Here is a 25,349-nt window from a genome sequence, read left to right as displayed (position 1 = left end):
GAAACTATTGGGATCAGAAAAACACATTTATAAATGATTTGTCTTTACATTGTATATATATATATATATATATATCAAAAGTGTGTGGACATACGTTTACATTTAAGGTCTGAGGAGAATTTTCATGGTTAGTTTAGTTGTTTAAGGAGAGTAATTACACACATTTGCATGTACAAAGCTTCTGACACACTGACTGCATGTCACAAACAGAAACGTTTCATTATTAAAATTTTGTTGCAAACAGAAATTCTGCTGGAGTTACATTTTCCCATTATTGTCCCTTTAGTTCCAGTTAAATGTTGCAGCATTCACTGATGTTTGATTAAAGAACAGATGTTTCAGTTTCTGTTTGACATGATAAAACCTCTGTGCGCAGATAAATGTTTTCCAGTTTGGTTTCCTTGAACTTGAAGTGAATAAATAAATATCATATTTCATGATTATGTCAGATTTAATGACCGTTTGGCTGCATGTGAGACACAATAACTGATGTTTGACACATTCAGACTTCTGAATCCTGGAAGTTGGCAGATTGAAAGGTTGAAATAAAATATATTTTTGTTGCTTGTTGTGTCCAGCTGACAGCAGAGAGCTGAGAAATGTTCATCTGGTCCGTGTTCAGCTGAGAAGAGATATAAAACCTGCAGAGTGTCTCTCTAAATCCTCTGGATCTCAAAGAGCCGGATGTCCGTGTCGTACCAGATCGGAGGATCCACGTTCCTGCAGCAACAAGAGTCAGAGAGGGAAACAGTCAGTTAGAAGTCCAAAAAATACACCTAATTAATTACAGATAATTTCTTTGAAACTACAAATAAAATACAGTAATATTTGTATTACTGTAAAAAAAATAAAAATGGGGGAAAAATAAAAATAACAAGAAAAAGAAAAATGTCTCCCACTAAAAATTGCAATGCAGTTTCAGATAATTTATTTTAAAACACAGATAAAATACAGTAAATAACTATTTTTTAAAAAATTGTAAAAAAAAAAAAAGTAAACAAAAAAACAAAAACAGGACAAAAATGTTAAAAGGGGGGGAAAAAGAAAAATAACAAGAAAAAAAAAGAAAAATGTCTCTCACTAAAAATTGCAATGCAGTTTCAGATAGTTTATTTTAAAACACAGATAAAATACAGTAAATAACTATGTTTTAAAAAATTGTAAAAAAAAAAAAGTAAAAAAAAAAAAAAACAGGACAAAAATGTTAAAAGGGGGGGAAAATAAAAATAACAAGAAAAAGAAAAATGTCTCCCACTAAAAATTGCAATGCAGTTTCAGATAATTTATTTTAAAACACAGATAAAATACAGTAAATAACTATGTTTTAAAAAATTAAAAAAAAAAAAAAAAAAAAAAATGTGAAATAAAAATTATTTATTAAAAATAATAATTTAAAAAAATTAAGAAAAAATGTCTGTCACTAAAAATTGCAATACACTACCGGCATAAGTTACAGAAAAAAATTCTGACAAAAACAATACTTTTTAGGCTTCATTTCATTTCCCAGCCCATAACCCCTCAGGTGTAGAGTGTACCGTAGGTAGATGACGCCCCACATGTAGGTGCGGAACCACATGGCGGTGCCAGCGTTGGCCTGGTACTTCCTGATGAGGATGGGATGGGGGACGGGCAGCAGGCCCACCAGCGTGCCGTGCTGCAGGAACTTCAGGATCTCTGACTCGTCCGTCAAACCCCTGAAACCACAGAACAGAAACACTCAAGGACTCAGCAATATTTAGATCTTACAGGGAAACTTCAGTATTTTTCAACCTGGAACATATTTCTCAGTTTTCATGGAATAGAAAAGTATTCCTACAGCATCAGTGCAAAGTTACGTCATCTAAAAGTGTTTGTTCTTGCTGCTGACAGGCTCAGATTTTTAGTATATATAATATAGTGTCTGACGACATTATAGAGAGGACCAGGCAGAGAAAATCATGTTTTACCACCACCATACTCAAAAAGAATTGCTGCAAAAGCATGAAAAGGTTAACTTAAGGATCCCTTCCAGTGGAGAAAACATGATAAAGTGTCACATAGAGACCTTAAAATTAGAGGCAGCAGAAGGTTTCAGAATGAGAATTATCACTTAAGAAAGCAGTCATTCATATTAACAGTTTGTTTGTGAGATGAAAAGTTTCAGTTCTTACTTGTCGATGCAGATCTTCTCCACCTGAGGAACCAGAACCTGCAGCAGCCGCATGATGGTCTGCAGAGGGAGCTTCACCTTCCATGACTCTACCTGAGGAGAGACACAGAGGAGGAGTTAGGAGGAGTCAGGAGGAGTCAGGAGTCAGGAGTCAGGAGGAGACAGGAGTCAGGAGGAGAGAGGAGTCAGGAGGAGACAGGAGGAGTCAGGAGGAGACAGGAGGAGTCAGGAGGAGAGAGGAGGAGAGAGGAGTCAGGAGTCAGGAGGAGTCAGGAGGAGAGAGGAGGAGTCAGGAGTCAGGAGGAGACAGGAGTCAGGAGGAGAGAGGAGGAGTCAGGAGTCAGGAGGAGGCAGGAGGAGACAGGAGGAGTCAGGAGGAGAGAGGAGTCAGGAGTCAGGAGGAGTCAGGAGGAGTCAGGAGGAGAGAGGAGTCAGGAGGAGTGAGGAGTCAGGAGGAGACAGGAGGAGTCAGGAGGAGAGAGGAGGAGACAGGAGTCAGGAGGAGTCAGGAGGAGACAGGAGGAGTCAGGAGGAGTCAGGAGAAGAGAGGAGTCAGGAGTCAGGAGGAGAGAGGAGGAGACAGGAGTCAGGAGGAGTCAGGAGGAGACAGGAGGAGTCAGGAGGAGACAGGAGGAGTCAGGAGGAGACAGGAGGAGACAGGAGGAGAGGAGGAGACAGGAGGAGACAGGAGACAGGAGTCAGGAGGAGAGAGGAGGAGTCAGGAGCTGCTCCTCCTCACAGAGATCAGACAGGATGCAGATAGACCAGTAGTGAGGGACTGACCCAGTCTGTGTTTGGGCTCCAGGCTGCAGCAGCTCCAGACTCACTGGACAGACGACTCCTTGCTGGCTCCGACTCTGTGTGGATCACCTGGAGACAGTAAGAGGAGGAGTAAGGAGTCAGTGTGACTGCAGACAGGAGGTTAATAACACAGAGAGAGGAGATGTGAGGAGTGTGACTTCACCTCTGTGTCTCTCTCTGAGTTGGACTCGGTGTCGCTGGCTCCGGCTCCGTTCTCTGCTGCTGTCTGAGGAGAGTCAGAGTGAGGAACAGTCACCATGGTGCCGTCCACACTCACCTGGGACTTCTCTGTGATCTTATCGATCCCTGCAGGAGAGCAACACACTATTTATTTAAATGCAGAGAAGAAAAATGTTCACCTCCTGCAGCTTCAGGTGTCTGACAGTTTGTTTCATGCTCCTTTGTGAAGGACTCCAGCTGCTGTCAGCTTTATGGCTTTTAAAGGAGATTTGGAATTTAAAAAAGCATAGAAACAGGACACTCCTCCTGTTGATCCAGATATTCAGAGTATAATCCACACAGCTGAAAAATCTCCGTCTCCTCACTGCAACTTTTCAGCAAAGTGACGATTGTTTAAAAGTTAATGTGGATGTTTGATCTGGTTTTTTTTTGCTGTTATTCTGATTCGCCATCTGAATCTATTGTTATTTCTGTGATCATAAGCTAAAATAAAGCTGCAGAGGGGATAGAAAAGGAAGATACAAATGTTAAGAAATCTTTCTCAGGAGTTGTTGGAAAGAAAAATTACTAAAAGGAAAAACGTATGCAGGTAATATGAATTATTAAATGTTCCTTCTTGTCGCTTGACGTGACTGTTTGGTGAGACGTTTGTCATTACAAGGAATAATAATATGTTAATGCTATTTTTAATGTAATGTTAATGTAAACTAATACAGGATTTACCTTCTGAACTCAGTTTTTGTTCCTGTAAGTTTGAGTCACCGTGGCTCACGAAGTTACTAATTATATTAATTATATTAGTGACAATTCTTTGATAAATAATTTGAGAGAAAAATGGGAATTAAATGGAATCTATACATATAATGTGTTAACAGTATTAGAAAAATAGGACACAGATTCACCTAGAGAGCAGAGAGGAGAGGACAGGAGAGGCTGTTTACACAGAGCAGAGAGGAGAGGACAGCAGACTGCAGTTAAGTTCAAGTTTCAGAATATTTCAGAATATTTGTCACGTGACCGTTGGTCTCAGCAGAATCAATCATGTCTTCACAGTGTCTCTGAGGAGCAAAATTTAATGTTTTTAACAGGATCTGGTTAGTGCAAACACTTTATTTTAAATGACACATGTAGAATAAAGAGATTCTGACAGAAATAACAACATTTTAACACATTTTTTTTGACGCATCTGTCAATTACCATACATACCATGACGGTAATTTAATGATAATTTTTGTTTTTTACAGTTTCTAGCTATTATAAATTGTGCAATTTTTGCAGTTTTAAAAAAAGAAAACATGCCGTTCAATTAAGCAACATTTTGACCATTTCTGCAAAACATGAAGGTAGCATGCACCATTCAATGTGGTGATAAATAAAAGTTAAATCCCATTAACTGACAGAGAGTTTGCAGTGAAAGCTTTCTATTTCTTGTTCCTGTTCCTACCTGGCGTGGCCTCCAGGCTGGTCTTCAGGGTCCCGGGCTCAGCAGGGACAGCAGGTCTGGAGCCCTCCATGGACTGGGTGTCTATGGAGCTGGTCCTGGAGATGCCGGACCTCTTCTTCCTCTGCAGCGCTCTCTGGATGGAGGCGGTGTCCGACGGCAGGTTGGCCAGCTGGTGGAAGACGTTCCTCTTCCTGATGATGGCGTAGATCAGGTTACAGTTCCCTGTGGGGGGTCAGGAGGGTCAGGGGGGTTAGAGTCTGGGACAGGAGACTGGTAATCACACTGGGTTCAGATCTGAGCTCCCACCATCAAACTGGTACTGGATGATGTTGTTGAAGACCTCCAGCAGGAAGAAGACCAGGTGGTGGTTCTGGGGGATGGAGAAGAGGAACCAGGGCGTGGAGAAGGCCTCCAGCAGGTGGAGCAGCTTACTGGCTGCCACCATGGACAGACTCTTCAGGTACGGAGAGACTGAGGAGGACACAGAGAGGGTTTAAAACAGTCTGCAGGTCTAATATCTGACCCCCATGGACAGACTCTTCAGGTAAGGAGACTAGGCCTGTCACCATAACACATTTTTAGGATGATATATTTTTCCTGTCAAAACATCGATAAAACGTCATCGTTTTATCAATGTTGTTTTAGTTTTATAACCATATTAGAGCATAATAAGTTCATCCTTTTTCCACAGCAATGGATTTTTAAATCTGGATATCTGGAGGTATCCTAGATAAATAAAACATAAATAAATAAACTACAACCAAAACAAATAAAATAGACTTTCAGGCTCTCTTAACAAAACATTACAATGAGATAATCATTATGTATTATTTTATTTTATGATTTAAATAAATATATAATAAAAAATAAATATATAACAGCTGGAATGGCTGCTTGGGAAATATATAGGTTTATTTCACCAATTGGTACTGCCTGTCAAACATTTGCAGCTTTGCTTTAAACACAAGAAAGTCAATATATTGAGTCCAGAAAAAACTATTGTGTCCATTTTTATATATGTAACAATAAGTCGATATAGTAATTATTGTGACAGGCCTAACGGAGAGACTGAGGAGGACAGAGAGGGTTTAAAACAGTCTGCCGTCCCACCACCAGGGGGCGGTGTTAACCTGTGATACTCACTGTTCACTATGATGGTGAGCAGACAGTCGAACAGAGGCTGCAGCCGCTGGTGTCCACTGGTCACGATCTTATGGAAGATCTGAAGAAAACATGGCGAGTGAGACGGGTACTTTGTGTCTCTGTTATAAAACTAAAGATTTTTTGTTGTTGTTGTTGCTTGATTGATTTTACACTTATGGAAAAAAATACATAACTTAAATTGTCATCACAAAAAAACCACAAACAATATTATCCCCCACAAAAGTTGATATAAATATTTTAAAAAATGTGTGTATAAAAAATATATATATATATCAAAAATCATAGTTTACTGTATGTTTTGTTTTCTGTGTATATTTTCATTTTTGTTTATTAATGTATGTATGTATATAATATATATATAATATAGATATATATTATATACATACACACACACACACACACACACACACACACACATATATATATACATACATACATATACATACATACATATATATATATACATATATAGTGTAAAAATAAAATGTATATTTTACACTATTTATTAATTTTTCCCCCCATGATTTTCTATATTTAATCCCTGCTAACAATTTCATTTATCTATATTTTAGATTTGAGAGAAAACTATCGACACTGCAAGCAAAACGTGTTTTATTGCAAGTAAAATAAATGCATGGTTAAAAATGTAATATTGCAAATCCAAAAGTTTTGCTTTTGAGTTGAATCTCAGTCAGGACCTCTGCTGAAAGAGTTTCTGATCGGCAATAATACTAATTACAACACAAAAGTAACTTTTTTTTAGCCTTTTTAAGAAAAAATATAACTTAAGACAACTTAAGACCTAAATTAATATTTTATTTTTTATTAATATTAACGTCATTATTAATACATTTTCATAACTTTTATTGATATATATGTATTGGTCTCAAATTTTTACATTGTTATTTTTCTTCTTCTTTTTTTGCCTTTGATGGTCTTGACATTTTTCTGTGTTATTATCATCTTGTGAATCACCTGTGAAGCTGTCTGAAAGGTTCTGCACAAATAAAGTCTGATTGGTTGAAATTTAATCCTCTGGAAACAACATTTCTTGGTAATTCATCTTTGATTTTGCACTCCGGATCGAAGTTATTTAACCCATAAGAACCCAGACCCAGTTATCCTTAAAGGAAAGTTATGGGGGATATACCACCATTTCTGATGTGTTTACAAAAACACTATGTCAAAGATCTGTGATTTGACATAAACATTACATTGGGCGCTTATAGTATTTGTTTATAATATTTATGTTTATAATATTTCGTATTTTAAAATTTAAAAAACTAGACACAAATTTGCCTTTTTCTCTGCATCTCCACAACATCAAAATTGTGACATTATTAGTTCTGTTTAACAACAAATTATTTTTTAGATTTGTTTTTAAGTAGCATAATAATAATAAATCGATAATAAATAAATTCAAATAACCATGTGTCCTTTTGTTTATCAAAATTGTGACTTTAATTTGTTCAGGAAATATGGTCAAAACAAGTTAAATGCAATACTGGACACCCTATTAATGGATTAGAATTGTTAAATGGCTTTAAAGTTAGCCTAGTAACAATAAATAGAAGATTTAACGTGTTTGTTAGACGGGTGTCACCATGGGTTCTTATTGGTTAATATAAAGTTGAATATTCCTTAAATATGGCCTAATGAAATGTTTCTTGATGTGTCTCCAACATGTGCTACGATGGTTCAAACAGTCTAAATGTTAGTGAACTCTGATCGTCTCACCACGATGAGCAGGTCGGCGTGCGTCCCGGTGAACACGGGGATGTCCATGGGGACGCGCAGCGTGTACGGCTTGTTCATACGGACGCCGAAGTTCCTCTCTCCGCTCAGCAGCAGCAGGATGAACACACCGATGTGCATGAGACCCACACGAGCTGCACACACACACACACAGATCACTTTCAGTAAGGAGCTGAGCAGGTTCACAGTCAGAGTTTTTATATTATTATATGTTTGGTCGGTGTGACTCACACTGGTCTGCTCGGGCATCGTTGAGGCTGAACAGGATGGGAACCAGCACGTCCAGCACGTCGCTGCTCTTCAGCACGAAGAACAGGAACTTCTGAGACATCAAACACGTCAACAGTCAGTGAGCGGGAACTGAAACTTTATTCTGAAACAAACTGTCTGAAGTCACTCTGTATTAACAAGGATCCGCTACAGATTATCTGCTTTTTACGAGTATGTAAGTATCATCTGAGTAAAATGTTTCTCTGAACAGAATCAGTGATAATCCTGTAAATCATGGGTTCCAAACTTGTGGCCCGCGGGCCAATTGCGGCCCTCGTGACGATATTTTGTGGCCCTCACCTTGATATGAAGGTTTAATGTGAATTTTATATGAATGGCACTTAACCGTGTTGTGTGTTGAAGGTCCCTTTAATTACTTTTTTTGGTAGTTTTGTGTCTTTTTTTTAAATTAATTTTGTGTCTTTTTTAAATCATTTTGTCTTTTTTAATTGTGTGTCTTTTTTTTTAATCATTTTGTGTCTTTTTGGTAAGTCTGTCTTTTTTTTAGTAATTTTGTGTAATTTTTTTGGTAATTTTGTGTCTTTGTTTAAAAATAATTTTGTGTCTTTTTTGGTAATTCTGTGTCTTTTTTGGTCATTTTGTGTCTTTTTTAGTAATTTTGTGTCTTTTTTGGTCATTTTGTGTCTTTTTTTAAGTAATTTAGTTTTTTTTCTGTCATTTTGTGTCTTTTTTTGGTCATTTTGATACTGCCCCCAGCGGCCCCCAGGTAATTTGAGTTTGAGACCCCTGCTGTAAAGTGTCTAACTTTAGACGAAAAATAAAGAAAAAATGTTCAAATTAACCCAGACAATACCTCATGTAAGCCATATCAGGTGTGTATAAACATTAAAAATGGCACCATGTGGTCATGAGAGGTAAAACAGCTTCATACAGTATTTATTGTGACTTTGTCAAAGTGCTGTAGTCAAGTTTTTAAATTGCAAACGTTGCTCCATCTTATAGCTTCAATGTCATCTGAAATGAATGAGAGATCTGAGCTGTGCACCTTGTTGAAGTCGCAGAACTTCCAGAAGAGGATCAGCAGCTCCTGGTCGAACTGGATCTTCTTGGCGGAGCGGGGCAGGTAGGTCTGGACCAGAGGGTTGTTCATGAGCCGCCCCAGACCTTTCAGCACGAAGCTCAAGTCCTGAGTAACAGAAGAAGAGAAGTTACACACTTTACAGGAGCAGGGAGGAGAAGATCTGCTCCACTACAGCAGCCAGGGACAGACAGACAAACACTGACTCCAGAGAGGCAGAGGAGCTTCTATCTGACCTCAAAATATAAGAATTAAAACATGCTCTGTGGGCACCGTACTGTAAAGTTTCCTCTTTACAGATATGCCCACTTCATGCTGATCTCATGCAGTTTGATGCAGAAACCTGCAGTTTAGTCTCCTGCAGTAATATATGTTGTTGTGTCCTATTATATGTGGATATTTGTGCATCCTGGGGTCCCTAAACAGTCCGTGAGCTGCATAAATCAGGAGAGACAACAAGATAAACATCTGTGCGGGAACACTGGCTGCCTAATTTCAACGTTTCATCTGCTATTGGCTGTTTTTAGACGTGACATGCCCACTTTATGCACTTTATCAGAAGCTGTTTGCTGCAGAACCCATGCAGTGTTTCTCCTGCAGTCAATGTGTTATTGTGTCCTCTTGTGTGTGAATCTTTGTGCATCCTGGGGTCCCTAAACAGTCTTTGAGCTGCATAAATCGGGTCTGACTGGAAAGCTGAAAAATGTCCTAGTTTTTGTTTCAGATTCTTATTTTTTTTCCCTTGTTTGATTTTCTTTTTCAAAATATTTTATAAGAATTGTTAGAGGGAGCCTGAGATCGAACATCTACACTGCCAAAGACTACTTAAAGACCAACAACCTGCAGATATTTTTCTTTTTTTGACGGTAGCAAGATCAGTTTTAATGCTAAGGGAAGATGTTGGGATCTTATGAAACTTTCCCACGAGTCTCCTCTTTACTGACATGCCCACTTTATGCTGATAACAGTCAGTGTTTCTCCTGCAGTAAATGTGATATTGTGTCCTCTTGTGTGTGAAACTTTGTGGGTCCCCAAACAGTCTGTGAGCTGCATAAATCGGGTCCTACTGGAAAGCTGAGACTCTTGTGGATTCAATGAGCCCAATGTTCTTCATGTGTGATGATGTTAGTGAGTGAAACTTGAGCTCAGTGTATAAAATGAGCTGCTGTGACCTCTAGGATAATCACAGCCTCATGAAACTTTACAACTACAAACTAGAGACCTGGAGCATTCAGAGGATGGATGGCTGACACACTAGATTCACAATAAGGGGCTTTCTCAGCAGGAACACAACACAAGATCTGCCATACAATCGCTGAAAAATGGGGAGGGGAACTCAGCTGGAATCAACCTGTAACATCACTGAGAGATAAACCTTACACACTGCTTATTAATTGTAAAGTGTTTTCTGTGTTTCACCTCTTCTCTGTGTATCCTGGAGAGATAATTCACAAACAGGTTTTCAGGTCCGGACGGCTGAAACAAACAGACGAGATGATTTTAGTCTTGAATCAGTCTCAGTGGTTTTATGATGATAAAGAGTAGAGGTCGACCAAAACATCGGCCGGCCGATATATCGGGCTGATATTTGCGTCTTTTACTTGTATCGGCATCGGCCGATACGTGCATGCATTTGCCGATCAATTAGCGCATTGATCAGCCATGCATTGAGGGAAAAAAAATTGATGCTACCATAACTGAGATGATTGCCACAGACAATCAACCATTTACAGTTGATTCTGAAGTTGGTTTTCCATGGTTGGTGGCATTGCTAATATTTAAATGTTCTACATTGTTTGCTATCCAACTGTTAATATTAGGGCCGGGACTTTAACGCATTAATTAAGATTAATTAATTACACAAAAATTAACACGTTAAAAAAATTGACGCATTTTAATCACACTTATTTTTGCAACGCGGAACGTTTCTCACTGGATGAGTTTCAGGCGGACCGATTATACTGGAGCACCAACTAGCGTTGATGAGTTCAGACAACAACAAACCACAGTGAACATGAAGGAAGAAGCTGATGAGACGCTTTGGTTGGCCCCGTGGATGATGGGACATTTAGTTACTAAAAACCAACGGATGGAAGCGTCGATAAGAGCATGGTTGTGTTGCTATGCAACAAGGAATTCACATATCACAGCAGCACATCCAGCCTCAAGTATCACCTCAATGCTAAACATATAGCAGCTAGCGGCTAGTGTGCTAGCTAGCGTGGATTGTGTTTTACTTAAAAAACCAAAGTATTCTAGTTTACAGAAGGTCTACCTACCTATAGGCTACCTGGATTTCTGAAATGTACTACATTTCTACATATGCTATTGCTACACTTAATGGCAAAAATGGCACTGGTCTGTTGGACTTGAACAAAAATAAACAATATTTTTGTTGCTTAAGCTTATGTATTCAGTCATTATTCAATGGTATACTAAAAATCCATGTGAAAAAAATTACTTCTCACTGTTCTCAGGTCAAATATTTATGTGCGATTAAAATGCAATTAATTTCGATTAATTAATTACAAAGCCTCTAATTAATTAGATTAATTTTTTTAATCGAGTCCTGGCCCTAGTTAATATGTTTTGTTTTTTGTTAATAAATGGGTTTTTTTTGTTTAAACTGAGACTTGTGAAACATTTGTTATCATTGTGTCATTTTTATCATGTAAATGGAGGGAAAAAAAGCAATATTGGCTTCAAGAATGGGCCCAAAAAAATCGGTTAAGACTGATGTCAAAATGATCGGTATCGGCCTTAAAAAACCCGTATCAGTCGACCACTAATAAAGAGCGTGCTCTCTCTCACCTCCTGCTCCTCCAGGGCCGAGGCCGGTCCCGAGGGGTCCAGGGCCTGCAGGGCGGCGCTGGCTGCAGACCCCCCCTCGTGCTCCAGGCTGACGATAAGGATCTGCAGCGCCTGCTCCACCAGCTGCTCCCGCTGGTCCGAGAACAGCAGGTGGTTGTAGGGGAAGCCGTAGCCCACCGGGTCGTACGCACACACCACGTTCAGCAGCGAGGTGAACAGAGGCAGCGCGTGTCTGGGGAGTCAGAGACACATCTGCTTATCATCTCACCCATCAGTTTATCACATCTACACTATCAGTTTCCATGTGTTCAGAGTGAGGGGCTCCATGTTCCACAGTGGAGGCTGGTGCACATGCACAAGGCTGCACCACACAGCAAACATATCTATCTGCAATTATTTAACTGATGCACACGTTCAATATAGGTATGCAACTAATGGTTGTTTTCATTATCAACTAATCTGCCCATTATTTTCTCAATGAATAATTTTGGCAATAAAATGTGAGAAGCCCCGAGCCAAAAGTGACATCTTCAAACTGTTTGTCTTATCCAACCAAAAAATCTAAATCTACTAAGTATATTATCATGTATGGCAAAGAAAAGCACCAAATTATCACATTTATGAAACATGAAACCAGTAAATATTTGGCTCTTTTGCTTAATAAAATAGTAAAATAATCATTCAGTTATCAAAATGGTTGCCGATTAAATTTGTGTTTATCGACTATTTGGTGAATGGACGAGTTGTTGCAGCTCTAGCTGAGTGTGTGTGTGTGTGTGTGTGTGTGTGTGTGTGTTCACAATGAACAAACCACAGCTGAAAAAAGTTAATGAAAACTAATTTTGACACAAACTGTCAATATAAGTAAGGCTGCAAACAAAAATATTTTCAAAAAATGAGATCAATGCCAATGACCATTTTGTATAATGGTCAAAAATGATTTTTTTTATGAACATCTAAAATTCAACATCATTTGAACTGTCTCTACTCAATATTATTTTTGTCCTTAATATTATTTACTATTTTTGCAAATGCCATAATTATAGAAATGGCTTCTTAGAAAAGTATCTCATTTTCATTGTTTTATGTAAAAGTAGGTCCCCATTAGTCACCAAATAATCTGTGTGAAATATGCTAATTCATGTAAATGATGTACCCTGAAAGCATGTTTACTGTTTTTTCCAGATGTCCCTATAAAGCCTGATTAAAACATCACTTGATCATTTCTGAGGTTTGAAAGTGTGTATAGGCTAACTAAGCTATGGCAAGTTTACTCAATTTTTTTCAGCTCTCTACAACCTCTAGAAAGGGTGGTCCCCACAAGTGATGATTAAAACTAAGGTCCCCATGATATATGAAAAACCAATGTGTGTGTGTGTGTGTGTGCTACCTGTTCTCTGTGGAGCAGAAGAAGGAGACCCAGGGGTTGAGGTTCTTGCTGTCGGAGGATGGAGGGAGGTACATGGCCTCAGAGAAACAGGTGAGCAGCAGCTTCAGCAGCTCCGTCCTCAACACACACACACACACACACACAGTTTATACTTTAGTCTGACTGGAATCTGGAATCTTCATTCAAAAAGATGAAGGTAACTAACACGCAGACAGACAGACAGACAGACAGACAGACAGACAGACAGACAGCTCTCTCACCTGTTGAGGTCATGGGCGTAGTTGAGTGGAGGAGACTGAGCGAAGCCGACTCCGGCCTCCCAGATGTACTCACAGCTGTCGATGGAGCGCAGGTCCTCCGCCGTGTCCTGCAGCAGATAGAATATACAACAAATGCATCAAAATCTATTTTAGAATTTTCTATTAAGTAAACCATTTTCAAAATGTCTTTAACCCATTTAGGCCTAAAATGCCTGTAAAAAAAATGCCTGTAAAACCTCTGGGCGATTTTAAAATAACCCCCTAAAACCTGAAGTTTTTCTGGAAATTCAACAGAAGTGTCAACGCTTCTACTAAATAATCGATTTTTCAGCCTCTGTAGCAGATAGAAATTAAATTCAAAAAGTTTTTGAGAGCTTATAGCTGTGGCTTTCATGAGAAGTTTATTTGTTCAAACCTTCAATAAAGTTTTTTTAAAAAATCAACATGTTGCATTGCGACACTCCCACATGTATTCTGATGCATTTCATTGGCCAAGAGACCAAAAATAGGTGGAAAAAAACTACAAATACGACAAAACGATGTATCCGCTTTCCCGGGTTTAATGGCAGAATAACGCAACAGCGCCCCCGGTTTTAATGGTAGAAATGCGGTAATGCTTTCCCGGCTTAAATGGGTTAATCACTGTCTTTTCTGGGTAAAGTCCACTATAAGTCTTTTCTGTTGGAAATTGATGAGTTGTTGTAGAAAACAGCTGATGCATTTCGAAAACTGTCAAGAAACAAAAAGTTATCTGGCAAAAAACAAACAAAAATTGTGTGCTTAAACACTGAACTGAACTCTAATGACTTCAGCTTTCTTATTCAGTGGTAAGAGAAATTGATTTAAGCAGATCTTCCCAATCTCTGGAGGTTTCAGGCCCCAAACATTCATCCAGACTTATGCAACAGCAACAACAGACGGTTTTACAGCTCTGACTGATTTGGCATGGTTCAGGAACTCCATCAGCATGTTTTTAAGTCAGTTTAGCAGTCAAGTGTTGTTTGATTTCATATTTTTAAGTTAAATATTAATATTTAATCTGAAGAAAACACTTTTGTATATAAAGATGACAGCTACTAGTCTCAAACAGCTCGTTGTTTTATTTCCAGCTGCTGGTCTGAACGCAGCAACAGCGTGTTCACACCTCAACACTCAGCTCTCTGTGGGAATACGAGCATGTGACACCTCAGCACAGATAACTGCAGCAACACACACTGTGACAAGCTGCTGCTGGCAGCAGAGGGCAGCCACCACATGCACGCACGCACACACACACACACAGTTTAGTTTCATGCAGTCATCCACTGCAGGCAGGCGGCAACCAACCTCACAGAGTCAAATAATGGGGTTTCTTGATGGAAACCCACATTTTTTCCTTCATAAATGTATATTTTTCTCCCAAATGTAAAACTTTATAATCACAGAAAACATTCTCGTTTTTCTCATATATTTTTAAGTTTATTCTTATTCATTTGCTGCTTTCATCTCGCAGAATATCCAAGTTTTTATATGATACATTTACAACTAATCTATAATAAAATACATCTTTTTCCCTCTGGATATTGCCCCGCCCCCAGCTCTGAAATGGGCCTAACATGTCGTTGTAAAAAAGTGCATTGTGACCACATTTATACTGGAGAGTGAGAGCTACTCTACATGTGTACCTGCAGGTTTCACAGGCCACAGAGGAGTGAGGGAACTAATGACAGCCGCTGGGCATTTTCCACCTTCACCTCAAACACTCACACACTCCACTGACTCCAACACTCTAACACTTCCTCAGGCTGACTGTGAGGTGTGAGGAGGGTCTGATCCGGGAGGGTCTGATCCTGGAGGGATCAGACCCTCCCGGATCAGACCCTCCACGATTAGACCCTCCAGGATCAGACCCCTCTGTGTGACCTCCTGTGCTCTGCAGCACCACAGTGTTTGCTCAGCACCATTAGTTTCTTGTCAGCCCAGTAGTCAAACAGCCGCTCCTGCTGCAGTGACTCATTAACTGGAGCTGCAGCAGCAGGAGGTTGTGTGAAGGAGATAACAACTGAAAACTGGAACCAACTGAAGCTGTTGACTCTGCTGTAGCTAAAGGGCTAAAAGTGAGCAAACACTTTAAGAAAGCTGTTTTTCTGCTTCAGTGGAGAGACAATTAAAGGGACACTACAGATTATTTTAGGTGTGGTTGTATGAGATCCACAGTCAGTGTGTTAGTACAGTAGTGATGAAAACACAGTTTCTTTCTGTTAAGTTATCTGACTGCTCAATCTCAACTATTCAAAACACCAGTCACACAACAACTCAAACTGATTGATATGAGCAGCTGTAACTTTGTGAATGGAGTCATGGAGGCACAGAAGAGAGCAAAGATAAAAATTTGTATCAATCACCGGGCTGCTGCTCTATAATAACCAGAGACTCACTGGGCTGCTGCTCTATAATAACCAGAGACTCAACAGGCTGCTGCTCTATAATAACCAGAGACTCTCCAGGCTGCTGCTCTATAATAACCAGAGACTCACCAGGCTGCTGCTCTATAATAACCAGAGACTCACCGGGCTGCTGCTCTATAATAACCTGAGACTCACTGGGCTGCTGCTCTATGATAACCAGAGACTCACTGGGCTGCTGCTCTATAATAACCAGAGACTCACCCGGCTGCTGCTCTAAAATAACCAGAGACTCACTGGGCTGCTGCTCTATAATAACCAGAGACTCACTGGGCTGCTGCTCTATAATAATCTGTGAGACTCACAGGGCTGCTGCTCTATAATAACCTGTGAGACTCACTGGGCTGCTACTCTATAATAACCAGTGAGACTCACCAGGCTGCTGCTCTATAATAACCAGAGACTCACCGGGCTGCTGCTCTATAATAACAGTGAGACTCACCAGGCTGCTGCTCTATAATAACCGTGAGACTCACCGGGCTGCTGCTCTATAATAACAGTGAGACTCACCAGGCTGCTGCTCTATAATAACCAGAGACTCACCGGGCTGCTGCTCTATAATAACCAGAGACTCACCGTGCTGCTGCTCTATAATAACCAGAGACTCACCGGGCTGCTGCTCTATAATAACCAGAGACTCACCAGGCTGCTGCTCTAAAATAACCAGAGACTCACCAGGCTGCTGCTCTATAATAACCAGAGACTCACCGGGCTGCTGCTCTATAATAACCAGAGACTCACCAGGCTGCTGCTCTATAATAACCAGAGACTCACCAGGCTGCTGCTCTATAATAACCAGAGACTCACCGGGCTGCTGCTCTTCTTGTGGCTCTGAGCCGTGAAGTCTGGACAGAAGAGAAGGTCAGCTACAGCCAGCAGCAGAGACTCAGCCAGAGGACGGGACTCGTCCTCGCCGTCCTCGTCCACATGCTGCAGGACACAGAGACACAGAGTCAGGACACAGAGACAGGAGGGAGACAAGTCAGGAGACAATTACATAACGTATAATAACTCCATAAACAATAAACAACCAGTCTAACATGGACACAAACCTCCAATACTTCAGTCAGGTATATTATCAATTTATTGTGCAATATAAATATATTCTCTGTGTAAAGGTTCAATTTCAACAGTTGAATCTGTCTATATTGTTCCTAATTGTACATTTCTTATTGTTTAAAGTGTTAATAATTTTATATTTCTTGTTAATGTTGTTTGTTTCTATTTATTATTGTTATTTTATTAAATTTTGTATTTTTGCTGCTGTAACTCTGGAAATGTCCCTGCGGCTGTAGGACTAATAAAGGGATATCTGATCTAGAAATAAACAATTTCCCGTTTTTAAAGGAATAGTTCAACATCTTGAGAGTTCGATCAAAAGATCAATACCACTCCATTAAAAAGCAGCCAGAAAACACTAAGTTTGTCTTAATCTGTGCTCAGACTGCAGGAGTTTTAAAAAGATCACACTGAGCATATGTTTCAGGTTATTGTGCTAAAGGAGCGTCTCCCCTGATGCAGATGTAAACAAAAAAACTGCTGTAGTTTTGTTTATATTTATAAACAAAGGCACTGCAGGTGATCTGTTCTATTCTCTAGAGTTTAACTGTCAGTTTTAACATAGATGTTACCTGAGATATGCAAAACTGAGCCACTGACCTGCTGGTTGAGGTTAAACACTGACAACTGAACCATTAACAATAGAATACAGTGGGTTGGAGTTTTTTTCTGGATTGGAAACAACAACTGCTTTTCTGGCTCGTCTCTCTGACATAATTCTCCAGATTTCATCTTGTTAATATCAAACAATGTTCCATCGGCCCTGACAACATTTCTCCTCAGATTATATTGGGTGAATTGGGGAGCAATCGTCCCAAAACTCCTGTAGTCTGAGCTGAGACTTCAGCTTCAAAACAGGAGAGAGCAGCTCGTCCTGAGTCTTGTTACTGTGAGGTTTCCAGTCCTTCACTGTTTGTGTATGAATTAAATAAATGAGATTTAAGGTGTTATTCTGTGAGTTTAAGAGCTGTTTGTAGGTGGTGTTAGTATCTTTGGATGCCGCCAGGCTAGCTGTTCCCTCCGTTTCCAGTCTTTGTGCTAAGCTAAGCTAACTGGCTGCAGCTACATCAGGGATGGGCAACTGGAGGCCCAGGGCCACATACGGCCCGCACCCTCACTTGAAGTGGCCCTCAGTACAACTACATGCATTTGAGCATGAAATCTTAAAAGTGCAGTGTAAAAATGCACAAAATTACTTCTTGCAATTAATGCTGGTCTGCTGTTCTTGCACTGAAAAAAATAATAAATCACAGTTACAGTTTTTATTTGCTAATAATCTTTTGTATTCCTATTTATACTGTTATACATGCATTTGAGCATGAAATATGTTAAGTTACTGCACTGTAAACATATTTAAAATAGCAGTTTCATCATATCTGGTTAAGTATCTGCTACATATTCACTGTGCAGGTGTGAGTGGTGTTAATCTGCTCAGCTAACTCTCAGCAAGACAGAAAACGAGCCCAAAATGTGTGAGAACCATCACTGGGAGCATCATCACTGTTTCTGGCCTCACTGAGTCCTGGTCCTGTCCTAACTGACAGTAAAGAGTCAAATCCGACTGTTCCCTTGTTTCTTCTCTTCAGTACTTTCTGCACTGATTCACACAGCTCCAGAACCATCAGCTGCTCCGGCTGCAGCCTCACACTTTAATTAAGAGACATTCAATCCTTAATTCAACCAGCAGCCAGGAGGAGGAGGAGGAGGAGGGGGACAATATGGGCAGTGTTCGGACCGTGGGTCCCTGCAGACCAGGTAACCAGAGAACCAGCAGCCGGAGGAGGAGGAGGAGGAGGAGGAGGAGGAGGAGGAGGAGGAGGAGGGAGGATGGAGGGCAGGCTGGATTCAGACAGAGACCTCGACAGCAACAAGCGTCTCCTCTTACAGTCCGATCGCTCTGAGCCTCTCTGTTATTTCTAACCGCTGCAGATTATTGTTACAGATTAACTCTGTGATGCTGCAGAGCTGCTGACAGACTCAACTCTTCATCTGGAGCTGCAGCTCGTTTTCAGAGGGTTTAAACCTCTGAAGGAAAATGTAATTTCATAATTTAATAATGAGTTTGTTCTTGTAAATTTGCCCCTTTTATCTCAGAACGTCAGAGTTTTTTTCTAATAGATTTACAACTTTAATCTGGAGTGTTTACTCTGAATATTTCCCCACTTTTCATGGCTTTGGAAATATTTTTAAAATGTCCCTAAGAAGCCATCGTAGAAAAGGCTACAGACATATTTTGACCACATTTACGCTAGTGCTTTAACCAACTGTACAGGTTTTAAAATAAACGAATGAATTCAACCAGAAGTGCAAATCACACATTTTTTTTTTAATAGTTGTTTTTCTGATATTTACTGTATTATTAGCTGGGATCGGCTCCAAGCAAGAGTGAGCTGATGAACCTCTTTGTTCTCATGTTAAAGTGGAAATATCTGCTGTTAATGTCAGTTAATGACTTCCTGTCAATTAAACAACTCAAACTGTCATTTAGATTATTATAGAGGAGAAGAAAGAGAGACGGCCTTCAGTCTGACTGTAAATACAACTCACACAAACACGAACCTGTATTAACAGGGAGTTTTTGCATTCCTTTCCTCTTACTCCTCACAGATTAATGTTCATTAATGATTTCAGCTCTGATGTAAAATCATTAACTCTATGGAGTCTTGGGCTATTTTGTCCATTTTTGAATCCTTTTCATGTCTTTTCGTGTCTTTGTGAGTCATGTTGTGTCTTTTTAAGCACTTTGAATGTCCTTGTGTCCGAATTGTGCTATATAAATACACTTGCCTTGCCTTTAGTTATTTAGTGTCTTGTTTTGTATTTTTTTTGTCATTTTGTGTCTTTTTTTGTTATTGTGTCTTTTTTTGTTGTTTTTTAGTCATTTTGTGTCTTTTTTCAGTCATTTTGTGTCTTTTTGTTGTTGTTTTTTAGTCATTTTGTGTATTTTTGTAGTCATTTTGTGGCTATTTTTTTAGTCATTTTGTGTCTTTTATTAGTCATTTTGTGTCTTTTATTAGTCATGTTGTGTCTTTTTTGGTCATTTTGTGTCTTTTTTGGTAATTATGTGTCTTTTTTTAGTCATTTTGTGTCTTTTTGTTGTTGTTTTTTAGTCATTTTGTATCTTTTTTGGTCATTTTGTGTCTTTTTTAGTCCTTTTGAATCTTTTTTTAACTTTCAAAACACTATCATGTTCAATAAAGAATTTCAAATGTTGCAAATGTGAACAAAGGTTGCAAATATAACATATAAGAGGGTTACATCCAGTTCTATCATTTTATACTAAATATATTTGAGCTTGTCTCCAGTTTTACTTGGCATATCATCATCAAACTGAACTGAACTGGCCTCATGGAGTTTACAGCCAGAACTTTAGAGGTAAATTTACAGTAGGGCTCCACGCTGCTTTGTGAGAGACTCTTACCCCCGCCCTGCCGGCCCCGGGCACCGTGGACCAGAAGAATCCTCTCCAGTCTGCGTCCTCGAAGATGTAGGGCAGGACCCGAGTCAGCAGCCGGGAGCAGTTCAGCACGATCTGACGCTCTTTATCTGAGGGGCAGCCGGAGTCTGCAGCCTGCACCAGACGCTCCACCGCCTGGAAACACATATACACTTATTATTAAAAATACAATACAATAATGATTTCTGCTCTTTAACACCAGACGCTCCATCGCCTGGAGAGACGAGACAACTGAGTTTTTAAAAAATTCTGTCTTTATCCCTCTATGGTACGGTGTTGCCCTCAGGCCATTTTTGGCCTGTCATATTTCTACAATGCATGTTTTTGAGTGATGCAATACTTTAAAAAATAGGGAAGAGTATAGGGAACCACTAGCAATGCTTTAATTTGTCACATGACCTCCAGGAGGCCATATTGAAACACTTTTTTGCAGACTTTTCCAAAGGAAACAGCTTTGCCATTTTGCACCACAAAAAAAACACTCGTTTTTTTCAAAACGTCATTTTCTGGCCCCTTTCCTACGTTTTGATAGTTTTACACTTAGACTGTTCAAGACATTCATTTCAATGTGTCGTTGGTTCAATGGTTCAATGTTGCCTACAGACAAAATTCAGACAAGAAACCGGTTAAAAAAGTTCCTTTTATAATGTTTTTAAATTTAAAATGTTATGTATTGTACCCTGTTGAAGCAACTGAATCTTTTACACATGTTTATTGAATAAATTGTTAAAATTAATTTAAAAACTCTTTTTCACTTGTGCACCGTTATGGTACAATGTTGCCTTTGGACAACAAATTCAGATTTTTTTTTTTCAGATGATGTTTATTTAGTCTATTTAAGACAAAAAAACACTCCAAACATTTTTTTCCTAACTGGCATCATAATGTGTACCATGAAGCTCTCCGACACATATTGTCCTGTTGAAATCATGACTGACTGTTTCACCAAAAGTTTAACCTCAATCCAGATTATTGTTTAAGACTGGTGATGATATATTTCTGAAGAAACCCGGTGACGAGTGTCTGAGGCATCTGAAATGTCTTCACCCATAAAGAGAGATGGAATTTATTGGTTTGGTTTCAGTCAGTGAGTCACTGTGACCAAATCACTGTTCAAACCCGCGGAGGTTTACCTGGAAATCAGGACATGAATCCTGTTTAATCAGCACTGTTTCAACATATTTACTGTCATCTAAAATCAGTGTTTGATCGACTCATGACAGTTTTATTCAGACAAGTTTATTCATATATTAAACTGTTAAAGCTATTGATGTTAATAAAAGAGGAATTCTATTTAAATTATGATTATGGTGCATCACCAGTTTGAAAGTCTAATTCAGACAGGTTAATCCCAATCAAACACTTATTTTTAGATCAATTAATTTAATGCCTTTGATGGTTTTCAGGAACTCTGACATATTTCTGTTTGGCATTTTTCTTCACTGATGCTGACATGATTCTTCAGGTTCAGTTAGACACCAAAACAATAATTATTATTAAATTAATTTAACCTACTTTTATATTTGTACCTTTTTCCCCTATATGCACAGCACTTAACTGGAACTGTGTGTTTTTAAAATGTTATATAAATAAATTATTATTATTGAGAAAAATAAAGAAATTCCACAACAAACCTTCTTTTTTCATTAACAAAAAAAAACAAAATGTGAATACTAATGCTAATATAAGGAACTTTTAACTGGTTATAAAACCATCTATATTTGACATGAATGCCTCTACATGACCCACATAATAAGATAAGACCTTCAGCAAGAACATTAAATATTTCTACATAGTTTTTCTAACCGCCTGCCAGGAGGGGGGAGAGAGGTTCTGCAGGAGGAGGAGGAAGGTTCTGCAGCTCAAACTAAAAGTTATTTGTTGCTCCTTTAAATGTTGTTAAACACAAGCAGCAGAACAAGAACTTAACTGGGATAAAAATGTTTTTTTTAAAAACTGCCTAAAGTGAAGATAATAACGACCAGCGAGCTCCTGCTCCGGTATTTTAAATGGACTATAAATGTGTTGTTGCCAGATACGGATCTCTTCTCTTTTTGTCTCTTTTGTTGAACATTTTATTTTCCACAGAATCCTCCTCTGCTTTACTGGGACGACCTCTGACCTTCACAAACACTGAGGTAAAGTGTGGGAACCCCAAACAGCAGCATTCCTCTCACTGCGCCGTCTCCAGGACCAACACACAGACAGCTCACCTTGTAGCAGAGGGTTGCCAGGTTGGAGGGGGACTCCTCCCGGACGGCTCTGATCTCGGCCGCCGGCACCAGAGCGAAGACGTCCTGCACCGTGGTGGAGCTGTCGGCCCAGAACTGATCCCAGAACAGATCGTCTGACGCCTCGACAGGCTGCAGGGGGCACAGAGACAGTGAGAGGGTGTGTGTGTGTGTGTGTGTTCTTGTACTTCCTACATAGTGAGGACCATAACACATTTTTAACCAACAGAGTGAGGACAGTTTTGCAAAGTGTGGACATTTCGGCCATTCCTCACTTCTTTAAAGGTGTTTTTGAGATTTCAGACTTTGTTTTAAGGGTTAAAGGTTACAATCAGGTTTATGTAAAGGTAACCATGTGTTAGCTAGGGTTGGCTATTTAGTTGTGATGGTGAAGGTTAGGGTAAGGGGCTAGGGAACAAGGTTATTATAGTTAACAAAAACAAAATGAAATAACTAAAACTTTAAAAGAGTTTAAAAAAATGATAATTAACTGAAACTGTATTGTGCGGTTATAAAACTAACTAAAACAAACTAAAATTATAGTGAAACTGTCCTTCATTTTCGTCTTTGTCAACTTTTTTTTTTACATAATGAAGATGGATCAGACAAAGGAAATAAAGGCGAAATTTACTGTGACCGCTTTTAATCTCCCACCCAACAAATACCCCGTTACTAAAAACTAAAACTGACATTAAAACTAATAAAAACTAAACTAAAACTAAAGCATTTTTTAAAAAACGTATCTAAAACTAGCAAACTCACTCTAAAAACAAATTAAAACCAACTGAATTTGAAAACAAAAATTCACAATGAAATTAAAACTAAAACTAATGAAAATTCAAAACTATTGTAGGGAATTCACTATTTCAATGAGGGCCCTCACAAAGATAGAAGTGCAAGAATGTGTGTGTGTGTGTGTGTGTGTCTGACCTCCACATGCTGCTGAGATTCTACACCATCACTGAATATATTATTCATAACACAGCAGCTAAATATAGTCAGATGAAATAGGATGATGTTATTTTCTTGTTATTTTAACACCTTCTTTACTTTTTTACTTTAATCTATTACTCCAGAATGTTTACAGTTTTATTATGTCTTATTTTATCTTACATTATTTGGTTTTTAACCCTGGAAGAACATTACTCAACTCAACTTTATTTGTAAAGCACTTTAAAACAACCGCAGCTGGAACAAAGTGCTGTACATAAACAAACAGAACAAGAACAATAAAATAAATAAAACAGGAATAAACACTAAAATAAATAGTTTCATTGCTTTAAAAAAACACTAAAACACTAAAAACAAGAGTTTTAAAAATGGACAGTGAGGAGGCTTGTCTGATGTGCAAAGGGAGCCCATTCTACAACTTTATTAATTATTAAATATAATATTTAAGTACAATTATAAGCAACTTGTACTATTTTATGCCACTTTATAATTAATATTGCACTTTTTTCCTGCACTCTATTTATCTGACAGATTAAATAAATGTTAACTTTTCAAATCTGACAGTCAGATACAACAATCAGCACAAAAATAATTCTGACTTAAACATATAGAATAAATGTAGGACAGCAATTCATTGGTGCATTGACATAAAAAATAATCACAAATGAATCATAAAAGTATATCTTTATGCAAAACTTTGCAGAAAAGGCTGTTTTCTACCTCTCAGATTTGGATATTTTCAGTTTTTTGTTCTAAAATATATCACTATTAACTGAATATCTTTGGGTTTAGACTCAAAACAAACATTTAAAGACATCACAGTGACTTTAAGAAACTAGAAGGGACGTTTTTAAAGCCTTTTCTAACACTGAAAACCAGACAAATCATTGAGAAAATAAATAAATCAGCAGATAAATCAATAATGAAAACAACTAAGTGGCAGCAAAAAAGTAATCTGCCAGTTATTTTCTTGATTAAGTGATAACTTATTTTACCTTAAAATGTCAGAAAACTGCCCAAAGTGACATCTTTAAATGTTTCTTCAAAAAACAAAAGACATTCAGGTTTATTTACACACTAACAGATACAAATATGAAAGTTAGCTAGAGTAGTTTTGCATGAATATGACTGAAAAGTGAAAATGACTGTCTGAATATTGCAGCAGGCTGCTACACTATATTCAAATCACCTTTATCTGGTGAGTTCCACCTTAAATGCACCTGCTGCTGCTGCAGAAACTCTTTCTGCTACTTGCAGCCAAACTCAAATCAACATGTCACAAAATAAAGAGTAAAGACCTGAGAAGGACTCAGGAGATCTGGAGGCAGAACTGACAGTTCCCAGCCTCAAGAAACATCAAGAAACATGTAAATATTGAGGAGACATGTGAACATGTCTGTGTGTAGAGCTGCCTGCTGTGTCTCTGCTGCCATCTGTTACTCTAACTTGATCTCCTGAAGCTCTGTGTGGTGGTTCTGGTCTGACCTGGGTCTTGGTGGTGAGCTGGATCACAGCCTTCCTGAAGTGGAGTTTGGTGTCTGAGTTCCCCATGTTGAGTCCCAGACCGGTCCCAGTCCGGGTCGCGTTAATACTGAGAGACTAAAGGAGATAATCTCCTCATCACCCACAGCCGCTCTGCGCTGCTGCCTTCAGGGCCGGCTCGGACACCGCAGTTATTACCCTTACCGTTACCGTTTATTATCTGCCGTGTTGTTGTTGTTACCGGAAGAAGTGGAAATGTAATGTAATGTAATTTTGTGTCTTTTTCTAAGAATTTTGTGTCTTTTTTTGTAATTTTGTGTCTTTTTTTGGTAATTGTTTGTCTTTTTTGTGGTCATTTTGTGTCTCTTTTTTGGTAATTTTGTTTCTTTTTTGGTAATTTTGTGTCTTTTTAAAGTCATTTAGTTTTTTTCTGTCATTTTGTGTCTTTGTCTTTTTTTTTGG

General features: G+C 38.8%; 1 protein-coding gene across 1 annotated transcript; it reads right to left on the bottom strand.

The window, feature by feature from the left end:
* Positions 1-432: 432 nt before the first annotated feature.
* LOC131959311 (protein HID1-like) lies at positions 433-25,047 on the bottom strand. Its single transcript, XM_059324472.1, has 19 exons — positions 24,891-25,047; positions 22,437-22,586; positions 20,188-20,358; positions 16,515-16,637; positions 13,264-13,370; positions 13,004-13,120; positions 11,614-11,845; positions 10,222-10,278; positions 8,770-8,910; positions 7,725-7,815; positions 7,476-7,627; positions 5,718-5,796; positions 4,881-5,045; positions 4,575-4,796; positions 3,114-3,256; positions 2,933-3,019; positions 2,151-2,242; positions 1,536-1,694; positions 433-720 (listed from the first exon to the last, which is right to left on the bottom strand). The coding sequence occupies exons 1-19, from the start codon at positions 24,954-24,956 to the stop codon at positions 657-659; spliced, it is 2,418 nt and encodes an 805-aa protein (XP_059180455.1). The 5' UTR covers positions 24,957-25,047; the 3' UTR covers positions 433-656.
* Positions 25,048-25,349: the final 302 nt, after the last annotated feature.

The sequence above is a fragment of the Centropristis striata genome, chromosome 21, assembly GCF_030273125.1.
Source record: "Centropristis striata isolate RG_2023a ecotype Rhode Island chromosome 21, C.striata_1.0, whole genome shotgun sequence".
NCBI classification, from domain to species: domain Eukaryota; kingdom Metazoa; phylum Chordata; class Actinopteri; order Perciformes; family Serranidae; genus Centropristis; species Centropristis striata.
The sequence above is the reverse complement of the archived record's forward strand: the minus strand, read 5'-3'. Positions and strand labels throughout refer to the sequence as shown.